Below are 12383 nucleotides of genomic sequence, written 5' to 3' on the forward strand. Positions count from 1 at the left end.
CGTGAAATTAACAATACCCCGAGCATCTTAGAAAATGTCTTTAATTCTTTGAGGAACAGGTGTGAAAAGTGCTTGGAACAAGGAGGGGGACACTTTCAGCAGCTGCTTTAATTTATTGTTATAACAAGGAGGGGGACACTTTCCGCAGCTCCTTTAATTGTTTGTTATTGTTATCACGATTATTCTTTAAAATAAAGTTATATAGTCATTAACGTTATTGAAACTGACAGCTGCTATACAGCTCGTTGAGAAATGAGGTTAAGTTGGTCGCTATAAGCTACTCCCTACGTCCAATGTGTCAGAGCCAACTTCGACCACGTTTTTATTTGAACGCTCGTTATTTTCACACTCTTAGTAATTACTTGGGACCATCATAGTTTTTAGTAAGATTTTAAATAATTTTCAATATTAAACTGTTTAATTGTTTGCAAACAGAAAAATTATTATCTATTTTGAAGACAACAGGGATAATCTGATAATTTTTGGCATGTTTATGTCAATTTGGAAAGCAAATTGGACTAACTATGAAAATGGTTACAACCAAATATTAATAAAAAGGAGAACCTTCATTAATATTGTATTTTCAAAATAGTAGATACCATAGAAACTTCATCAACTATTATTTATTTTCATGAGTATATTCTTAACCATAAAACCGAAATAATTATTTTTTAATATTTTTATGCGTGTTTAAGTTCTACGTAAAAATTATTAATATTACCTTTGTTACATCTTACATTTTTTGTAAATAAGAATGCCCATTTTGATTTGATACACCTGGTAGCAAAATTGCACCCACAGCAAAATCGATGAGATTATTTATATTCTATTGTGCTGAACAAATTATTGAATGCTGCCAGTGGAAATCGAATGAGGTTTAGAATTTAAAAAATACTGTTTTATGACTGGCTGATTACTAATTGCAATCAGTTTGATGTGTATGAAATAATACTACTATTACCTATGTTACATTTTAATTTTTTTTTATTATAAAAATATCAGTCTACGTTTGATATGCCTGAAAGCAAAATCGCTGTGGGTGCTCAAACACACACAACTCCAAGTATTCAGCGCCTATGAATGCATAAGCCAACATTTAAAAAAACAAGCATAATCTATTTTGAAAATACCCAAATAAATAAGAGTTCTTATAGGTAATTTGCTTAAATTATTATTAAATTAAGTGAAAGTGTTTCCACAATCATTAAGAAATTGATGCACTGTTAAGGCCCCCTCCGACTTAGGTACAATAACGACTGGAGAGGTAGTCCCTCTTCCAGAATTATGGAAACATCTATGTCGGAAACAACACTGGGGATGGTGTCTGACAAGATGGTTCCAAGGTTTCACTTCCACAAGCCATTTAAGACCCGAATAGAGGATTGAAGCAAATGGGAAAAACAGTTTGATTTCCTGGAAAGATGCAGCCTATTATGGTTTACGGACGGCTCCAAAACGAGATAGGTGCAGGAATATATGGAATCAAAGAGAGTGCAAGTTACAGTCTGGGGAGGTCTCCCGCTGTATTTCAAGCAGAAATTTTCGCGATAATGGCGTGTTTAGCAGATAATGTAAGTAGAGGTTATAAACAAAACTCATATCCATAAATTCTCTGACAGTCAAGCAGCAATTAAAGCTTTAGACAGACACAAGGTAAGTTTAAAACTTGTGTGGGGATGTTTAAAAATGCTGACTGAACTGGTTATCCATATAGTTAGTTTATGTTGGGGCCAGGACACAAAGGTATTGACGGAAATGAGACAGCGGATGAACTTGCTAGAAAGGGATCCAGGACAGAGTTCATTGGTCCGGAGCCCTTCTGTGGCATATATCCCTGGGGCTTCAAAATACTGGGCTTCAAGGCCAGGGCAAAGCCATGTGAAGGAACTTATGGAGTGCCTTTTGCAGAAAGAACAAAAGAATTGCTGAACTTGAATAAAATTCCGCTCAGATAAGTGACCGGACTTATACCGGGACACTGTAATTTTAAAAAACATCTGTATAAGCTAAGGCTTGTAGACAGTCCGGTCTGCAGAGGAAGTGACTTCTCTGCATATCGTGGGCCAATGCTGAGGATTTGCACGTAGTAGAATGACGCTCCTGGTAAAACCCTTTCTGGAATCCAAGGAGCTGAGAGAAGTGTCGGCAAGGAAGCTTTTGGACTTTGTAAAAATGACAATGTTACTTGCTGAATAGGACTGAATAGTGTGACAAACAATAGGCCTAATAAGGCCGCGGTGATATGGGACTTGAATAGAACCTAACCATAGGTTAAGAAGCAGAAAAATAATAATAATAAGAAGAAACAAGCCTCCTAGTTTTCGTCACTGCTACAGTGGACCCTGCTAAAGTATAAAATTCACTTACAACTTGTGGCTGAGTTTGGTCAAGCCAAAAAAAAGGAAAAAATATTTATGGAGTGATTAATCTCCAATTGTATTAATTAATTACAGATATTTATATTTCATAGTTTTCTATAGAGATGTTACGTTTGAACAATTAATGATTGCTAAATTGAATAACATATAAAATATCTTACCTGACTTAGAATTAACGAATACTAAAAGAGGGGAGGAAGCCTGTGGTCTTACTGCCTCCCAGGCCTCGTCCTGAATGGAGTGTAGCGCCGTTGGAGGCACCACACTCACTCTGGCGGGGCCCAGGGGGCACCAGGATTGCATATTTGGTCGACACTGGGTATGGACAGTCGCTCGACACCACAGACACCTCCAGTCTTGTAATCTGAAACAAAAGGTAATATTTAAGAATGTATGCATCGGAGATGGTTTAAATGGTGAATAAAGTTAGGTTACTATTTTATATTAAATTAAGATTTTATGATCATGTTTCAGAATTAATAAAACTGATATTTTGTCTTGAGATTCTTTTAGAAAAATATAAATATAGGGTATTAAAGATACTTATTACTTTAACAGTTGATAGAGGACTTCGTTTTTAACAAAAAAGTTCATATGAACATAGGTCGAAGATAACTTTCTAACTGAGATACAGGGTTCACTTTAATTTATTTTTACCGTTTTATCGTGATATCTAGAGACATAATGTTCTTTAAAAATGACCTACACACTATACTCTATAGGCACCAGTGACATGGGAGACAGGTAGTCAGTGCACCCTTTTAAACATAATTTCTACGCCTATTGTTTTTTTGAAATTTTAAACAAAAAGCTGTTCTTGCAAAGTTATCATAAAATTAAAGAGTTCTGGGTAAATGGCGTGAAACTCCTTTAGTGCACATAAAATTATACACAATTTTAGTTGATCCAGATATCTGTCTGTTTAGTAAGTGATGGGCTTGTTTGTTACTCATTAGTTGTTAGTAATTCATAAATAAATAACTGTCGTATATACGGGGTGGTCCGAATTTTATGCAGGAAACTTCGAGGGCAGATAGATCTTTTTAAAATAGTATGTGTTTGCCTTATAAACATAGGTCTGGAACGGCCTCGTTTTAGAGATACAGGGTGTTGAAGTTGTTAAAAAATATTTATTTTTTGTTTATATCTCCGGAATCCATCGAACCAATTTATATTCTAATGCACAAAATACGTAAAAAAGGTAACTTGAATTTTTTCCCTAATGTTCACCGTTCCCAAGTTATTCATACCAATACAATCCCCTTGTGGCAGACACTTCTAACCATAATATTACAAGAATATTTATGTTTATGCTTAAAAGTAAGTGCAATTTGTAAGCACATCAACAAAATTCTCTACACTCATCGCTTTCATCTTTTTGGATTAAAACAATATTGGGAAAATCACGACAAAGGAATGAAAGGCACAGAAATGAAATTTTGAAAGCATTTCACGACGATCCTCGGCTAAGTAGGTTCACGAAGAACGTCTCGACAACTTGGGGTGAGTAAATCGAAAATTTGAAAAGTTCTACGTAAGGATGGCAGAAATCCGTACCATTTACAACCTGTGCAAAATTTACTTCCGGGAGATGCAGAGAGACGCCTGAATTTTTATCAGTGGTTGTTTGAATTCTTACTAGAAATACTTTGGACCGATGAGGCTACGTTCACAAGGCGAGGGGTAGTGAATTTTCACAATCTGGATATTTGGTCACAAGAAAATCCTCATGAAATTCGGAGTCATTTCTAAACTTTCTAGAAAACCATCTATTTGAATTATTAGAGGATGTTCCATTAAATATACGACAAAATAGCTGGATACAAATGGATGGTGCTCCTGCGCATTTTAGGAGAATAATACAAGAATGGCTTAATGAAAATTATATGAGATGATGGATAGGTAGAAGACCAAATGCCAATGTCAACCATAATGGTGCAGAGGGTCCAGTGTCTTGGCCAGCCAGATCGCCAGATCTAAACTCCCTGGACTTCTATGTTTGGGGTGACCTACCTGAAAAGTTTACTCTACTCCAATAGATACTAGATCACAACTACTGCAGCGAATAGAAGACGGGTGTAATGAATTAAAAGAAAACCACCACATGATATTAGCTTCAATTAGTTCCATTAATAGAAGATGTCAGAAATGTATCGATGTGGGTGGTTCGCATTTTAAACAATTGCTGTAAATACGTAACGTTAATTTTGTTTCTTGTTTAGTTGTTGTTGCTTGGTAAATGTATTTTTATTATTATTTTGATTTAAATTGTTCTTATTTGTAAAGATAATGCCTCCAGGGAAAACTAAAACACACCAGGAACACTACCTCACAAGTGATGTGGAAAGAATTTTGTTGATGTGCTTACAAATTGCACTTACTTTTAAGCATAAACATAAATATTTTTGTAATATTATGATTTGAAGTGTCTGCCACAAGGGGATTGTATTTGTGTGAATAACTTGAAAATGGTGAACCTTAAGGAAAAAATTCAAGTCACCTTTTTTACGTATTTAGTGCATTAGAATATAAATCCGTTACAATAACTTGTAAAAAATACAGTGGCGTAGGTTTTTTTTATAAAAAGGGGGTGACCCCTGTCCAGTTGTACACCACTGGTTAAACCTTTAGAGCTCATATTTTAGGGAATGCAAGGCCTACTATCGTACATTATTTGTACCAAATTTTATTGAGATCGGTTAATAGATTCCTGAGATATAAACAAAAAATATATTTTTTTTAACAACTTCAACACCCTGTATCTCTAAAACGAGGCCGTTCCAGACCTATGTTTATAAGGCAAACTCCTATTATTTTAAAGAGATCTATCTGTCCTCGAAGTTTCCTGCATAAAATTCGGACCACCCTGTATATAAAAAATTGTATCTTCATTTTATTTTACTATAATATAAATTTATAATTATATTTTTAATTTCTATTTTGTTAATTTATATTTTTAACTATACCGGAAAAGAAACTTTATACCATATCACAAATAAAAAAAAACATGAATAAATTTTAAAAAAAATTGAGATATTAGGTTAACGAAGTTGTTTCAGTCTAGATTTCGACTTTTTATAATCACTGTACATTGATGTACAAGGTAATTCACATAATATTCTATCCTTCTTATCTTTTTTACTTTTCTGTGTAGAAAAAAGTTGTAGAGACGGAAGCTTTGGTAAATTTTCCTGCAATATCAAAGAAGTACATAAAACAATTGGATTGAATTTCTCAGATAGAACCAAACTTGTGTTAATTTTTAATAGAACACCTATACTTTTGATTATTTACTGATCCTCTACAATGGATAAACCCAAGATTGTCATGCAAATAGTGCGTTTGTTTGATCTTCTCTATTATATTTGCTGAGTAATCCTTTGGAAAAATAGTTTAGTAAAATAGTAAAAATAGTATGCACAATTCAACATGTTCTTTCTTAATATATTACCAGATCCTTTTTTGTTTAATTTATCCTTCTAGAACAGAATGACGGAAAACCTTTTATAATAAGATATTATTCCAAGAATTTAAAAGATATATTTAGTAAATGTAAAGTAGAAGAGCATACACACGCATTAGTTGCATAGTAATCTTGACTTTATTCATTTTTAAGGGATATGGTAAGCATCTTCCATAATATCATTAATTAAAAAGTTTATTCCGTTTAGTGACATACTAGTCATGCTCTCATAGATAATATATGTCACATGTTTTGTAGGTTATATCCCGCTAACACTTAAAACTTGTCCTAGCTAGTTGCGGTAAAAGGTGGGGAGAGGTGATTCACATTTGTAGAAGTATAATTGATGCTCAGACTGTTGAATACAGCTTTAGTAAATGTTTATTTGAGTTTACTGGGAAGAAGGAAATCAAGTACACTTGAACATTGAAGTATTTACTTCAAAATATTTTATTTTCAATACAGGAATATAGGTATCTAACTTTTATGCGTGAGTTTAACCTCCGAAAGTATTTACAGCCAAATTCAAGCTCTCGTCAAGTACTTCCCTATCCCCAGCTAAGTTAGAAACGGTCTCCAGAATGTTGCTATTGTGTGTTTATTTGTTAAATTTGATGACTATTATAGTGTCGAACGACAAAATAACACTATACAGGGTGTCCCAAAATTCATGCAACAAAATTTGGTCACAGATTCTTAAGACAAATTAAGGGACCCGTATTTTTTATTTTTGCCAAGTGGCCCCCTCTTTCGGAGTTACAGCTCCCCGAAGTCCGCCTCTAGGAATAATCTTTTTTTTTTTATATCTCAGAACCCTGTTGTACGAGAATCAGTAAATTTGGTACACAGGGGTTTTATGACATGTGGAATCTGATGGTGCTACGTTTTTTGGCGGGGAACCCCTTTAAGACAATTTTTAGTGGGCACCCTTGTCTTTGAAGCCAAAAAAATTTGGTCGCATATTTAAATTTCTTAAAAATTATCAGTCCACTAGAAAGCCATTAAATTTAGAAACTTTTTGTCCCTTTATAATTTTTTCGTAAAACGCAATGTTTCCGAGAAAAATGGAAACATGTGATCGAATGCATATCGTGATTCGCGATTTTCCTCAAAACATTGCGTTTTACGAAACAAATATCAAGAGCCAAAAAAGTTTCTAAATTCAATGGCTTTCTAGCTAACTAAAAAAAAAATCAAACTTGCGATCAAATTTTTCTGTTTCCAAAGACAAGGGGGCCCACGAAAAAGTGTCTTAAGGGGGTTTCTCGCCAAAAAGCATATCACTGTGAGATTCCACATGTCATAAAACCCCTGTGTACTAAATTTAGTGATTCTCGTACAACATGGTTTTGAGATATAAAAAAGACTTCTTAGGGGCAGATTTCAGAGGGCTGTAACTCCGAAAGAGGGGGCCAGTTGGCAAAAAGAAAAAACACGGGTCTCCTAAATTTGGCTTAAGAATCTATGACCAAATTTTGTTGCATGAATTTCGGGATACCCCGTATGTCCTCCTTTTTTAAATACAGGGTGTCCGCGTTTTTTGAAGCAGGACTTTCACAACTTGTACTAAAAGTCCTTTAAAAAAAGTTCATGTAAACATATATGTATAGATGCGTCGTTTTCGATTTACAGAGTGTTCAAGTTTAAAATGAGAATTGATTTTATATTCGTAAAACGAAAGCCCCTTTTTAAACTTTGTTGAAACTTGCCGACTTTGTTTGTAATAATAATACTCATTTTCGCACATAATTTAATTTGTCCTATTTTCTCCAGTGGCGTCACAACAAGATACCAGCTTGATAAAAATAGAAAAAAATATGGTACGCCACTGCTTTTTGGTAAGTTTGAAATTTTTCTCAGATTTAGCTATCAAAAATACAACTTTTTTGTGATCAAATTTTTTTCCTATCTCGCTTTGTTTAGTCAGAAATAAAACACGTTCATGAATAGGTTCGAGATTTGCTTAATTTATTTATTTACTTGTTACAAAGTGTGCCGTGAATATGTCTGTTTTTGAGTTGCCAAGTATTTTTTGTTGGGACCTTACATTCTGCCCAATTGATTAAGCGGTCAATTATTTCTTGAATTTTTAACTACCCAGCATGATAACATGTTAGATGATGTTCCTTTTCAACAAAGAATAGACTCGTGTTTTCAATTAGATGGATGCCTCTTTCCAGTACTCTTTGGTGGTACGAAACTGACTGAATACAGAGTATCCACAGAGATGGGTGGATCGTGGAGGTCCAGTTGGGTGGCCTCCGCGATCGCCTGATCTAACACCTTTGGATTTGGATTGGATTTGGATTGGATTTTTTTGTTTGGGGATTTATTAAGGATGCAGTTTGCTCTACGCCTGTTAACTCGCAAGCTAATTCAAATAATTTTGAAAGTTTTTCCAAAAACCTGTCGAATGAAGTCAAACACGAAAAAGTAAAAATTTTATTTACATTAATCTAGTTATAGTGTCCACACTTTTGTTTATTCAAAATTTATTTTTTTCTAAAAGATTTGTGTTTTATGCNAAGCGGTCAATTATTTCTTGAATTTTTAACTACCCAGCATGATAACATGTTAGATGATGTTCCTTTTCAACAAAGAATAGACTCGTGTTTTCAATTAGATGGATGCCTCTTTCCAGTACTCTTTGGTGGTACGAAACTGACTGAATACAGAGTATCCACAGAGATGGGTGGATCGTGGAGGTCCAGTTGGGTGGCCTCCGCGATCGCCTGATCTAACACCTTTGGATTTGGATTGGATTTGGATTGGATTTTTTTGTTTGGGGATTTATTAAGGATGCAGTTTGCTCTACGCCTGTTAACTCGCAAGCTAATTCAAATAATTTTGAAAGTTTTTCCAAAAACCTGTCGAATGAAGTCAAACACGAAAAAGTAAAAATTTTATTTACATTAATCTAGTTATAGTGTCCACACTTTTGTTTATTCAAAATTTATTTTTTTCTAAAAGATTTGTGTTTTAGGCACAATTTTGTGCTATTAATTATTAATTTCATTTACAGGAAGGCCATTGGAAAAATCGGTCCTAAATAAAACGTAGAACTAGTAAAATCTTTCTATTGTGGCTATTTTTATGTGTTGCTCTTTGACAAGGTTGAGAACAATAAGAATACAAGGTATTTCTTTGAATGATCACATTATTTAACAATTGTTTTTGTATTAATAATATTAATAGACGAATAGACTAGTTGTTATCCGCAATGCCATCAGTTAAGAATCTTGTTCATGAGATTAGATATCTTTTGCATATTTTGATTTTTGGTGTCGAAGAACATTATTTGACTTTATTTGATAGTATTTTAGAAAACGTTTTTATTATTATTTATTATTTCAATTAGCTTATAATTTTATAATGTGTAACATGTGTATGTAAAACTGTATGTCCTTGTTGCAAATAAGTTCTCTGAAATAAATAATTTCCTTTGTTCAATTATCTACTGAAAGTATTATAGCGAACATTTAATAATTTCACACATTTAATTCATGATAAAGTTATTTTGAAAATTTACATTATCAAATCACTATAAGACATTTTCGATTTTTAAAATTTAGATTTTTATATTTATAAAGGATGCTTTTAACTTGTTACAGAATTTTATTTACTCTGAAAGTTTTGTTATTTCACATAGTATCTACCTCTTTGAGCATTATTTGCCTCCTATTGTAGAATGAAGTCAATTTAAAAACATTTGTAGGCACATAATACTCGATGAAGTCCACCCTCCACACATAATTTTTTTTTCTAATTGCTTAATTGCATGGTCTACTATATTAAAAAATGTGCCAAAAAATTAAAAAAACGAATAGCTTCATTTAATTGTACGTATCTCTATTTGTTAATATGAAAATTTTGTTAGGACATAGGTTCAGTAAATGCTATCTTCAAAATCCAATATTTATCAAACTGAATTTTACAGAAAGAGAAAAAAAATGTTTTAGTTGCAGTGTACACCTTGTTAATATAATGACCTAATGACAAATACAGTCGATCACTATAAATCTGAATATTAGGCTATAATTACAAATATTGAAAATACGGATATTTCTCAAATTAATTCATTGGAAATTCTGTGATTTATTTTTTAACGTATTATTTGAGTTATCGTTCTTTTTTAATATGTAGTATTTTCTTTAATTTAGTCTGTTTAAGATTTCCAATTTGAATATTTATTTATTTCTACGAAGTTTATCATTACAGGATAATATTGGTGCATAGTAACACTCTGTATATGTCATTGCATTAACAAAACCGTTATACAGGGTCAAAAAAAAATTAAGTCTTAGATGTACGTCTATCGAAGCGAAATTTTCCTATTAGTGAATAGGGACAGGTACAATTCAATTAAGCTATCGATAGTTTTTCGGTAAAGAACGCATAATACGATTTTTCAGTCCTTTTAACACTACTCTGAAACTAGGGCAGAAAATTACGTATATTGACCTCATGGATTAGTACATGTAGAAATACAAATTTGAAAATGAATATATACGTTCTAAAATAAGAAAGTGGTGCTGTTCAAAATGTAATACTGAATACAATTTAATATCTACAGAGCCTTCATAAATGTTTACAAGCCACGTGACCAGTCATTTTCATGTTGGGAATTAAATTCCGGTTTCACAGGATAGGCGTAATTTTTCACGAGATACTATTCAACCAATCAGCGATCGCATTATCTCGAGCTCAGGCGTAACGGTTTGTTCATTGGTTATTGTAAACGAATCATTAATATTATTGATGATGCCAATTTTTAGGATTCTTCGTTACCAGTACCAATCGTGCAACGTTGGATTGCCTAAGATCAGCGGTCACATGGGTTGTAAACATTTTTGAAGGCTCTGTATTAATCCAATTTTAAAAGAAACCCACCTTAAAAAGCAATCTTTAAAATGTAGAAATAAGTAACATATATTTTATTGTATACTGTAATAAAAATTATGGTAAAATTACATGGTAACTTGTTGCCATGGAGTGTTCAAGTAAAGTTCATGTAACATTTATGTAATATTAAATATAACAGGTTACCATGGAAAGTTCGAGGAATTTTACCATATTTTTCGTTCTGAATTTCGTGTTGGTCTATGTCTACAGTAATGTATAGTAATTAAAATCAAGAATAAGCTGAATAACAAATAATTTCTTTAATGGTGTAAGGTTTCAGTATGTCAATCAACCCTCTAAGTTCAGTGCTACTAAGAGCCTTAGAATTTTGATGCTAAAGAGTACTCTATAAATTCAATTAGTGATTTTTATTACCAATTGATTTAGAGTTGTTTTTGTGAGAAATACAATTTTAAATACAATGTGCAATAGGACAAAAAATCATTGGCGTAGAAATTTTTTATTATCTAAGGAAACAGCTCCTCAAAAATATCAAAATATATTTCAGAAAGTGTGATATTTTTAAATTTTTACATTATTTATTTCGAAAACGAAACAAAGTATATACGACCCACGTTCATATGAAACATTTTCTTTAAAAATAATTTGTTTTATTACCTCTTTGAATCTATTTCAAAAACACTTTGTATATCACTTTATTTGCCTGATGATAATTAAGGAAAATTTTAAAAATTAACTTGGTTTAGTTTAATAACTCTAAAGTTACGGTTATTTTGTTGTAATATTAGAAAGTAAGTAAAACAGAAGTCATTGAAGTTTGGATAAATAAATGTGTATTTACTACTGTGCATCAGCACAATAAAACTTACCTAAGAACTGAACCACAATTTTTATCACATACTGCGCATTTAGCTGAAACAGGTAAATTTCCCTCCATCCACTGATGGGGCATCATGATGTTCTGAAAAAAAAACGGAAAATTTAGTTACAAGCTTATTTATATTTAGTCTAAACTGTTCCAACAATATCAATTACCCGCTACCCCTTCAAATATTAAAGAAAAAAATATATACGTTTTTTTTCATATATTTTTTCGGTCTGAGAAAAATTATGTATTCCTTATATGTATAGAAATATGCTGATTAGAAATTCATTAAATTCATTGATTTGATTATAGTTAGTTTTTAAATAATTAGTGTAAAAAATTATAAACAACTAACTAAACCAATTAAGTAAAGGTATAATTAATTTGAAACTGATGGTCACAAAACTATTTTTTTTGTATATCTACTCTTTCCTAAGACTGTTGACCCTTTTTTAGTAGCTTTTACGCAAAAAATAACGAAGGTTGCAGCTATTATAAATAAATATGATTTACACATTAATGCCGATTAATTTTTAGAATTTTAATTTCATACGTTTATTGAGTTTTCATGGTTCGGCGGATTGTTCATGAAAGCTGGTGAAGCATTTAAAACTGAACACCTTTGATCGTTTCAAATTAATAATTTCTTGTATTTTAATTTTGATTTAGTATTTGCCACCAGCGAAATAAATAAAACATTTAAATAAACCGTAGCTGCAAAAGGATCATATAGATATTCTTTTAATGGAAATATTTGTCCAAGAAACAGGTCACTATATGAGTTTACCTCAAGCTTTTTTTATCACATTTCAAA

General features: G+C 32.2%; 1 protein-coding gene across 1 annotated transcript in view; it reads right to left on the reverse strand.

Moving 5' to 3' along the window:
* The window catches only part of LOC108911012 (diacylglycerol kinase eta), a 120588-nt gene extending 108932 nt beyond the window's left edge, over nt 1–11656 (reverse strand). The window contains exons 1-2 of the mRNA XM_018715823.1: nt 11574–11656; nt 2540–2742 (exon numbers count right to left, since the gene is read on the reverse strand). Coding sequence (XP_018571339.1) covers nt 2540–2742; nt 11574–11656 — 286 coding nt within the window. The remainder of the gene's footprint in view (nt 1–2539; nt 2743–11573) is intronic.
* Nucleotides 11657–12383: the final 727 nt, after the last annotated feature.

The sequence above is a fragment of the Anoplophora glabripennis genome, unplaced genomic scaffold (assembly GCF_000390285.2).
Source record: "Anoplophora glabripennis isolate ALB-LARVAE unplaced genomic scaffold, Agla_2.0 scaffold556, whole genome shotgun sequence".
Classification (NCBI taxonomy): domain Eukaryota; kingdom Metazoa; phylum Arthropoda; class Insecta; order Coleoptera; family Cerambycidae; genus Anoplophora; species Anoplophora glabripennis.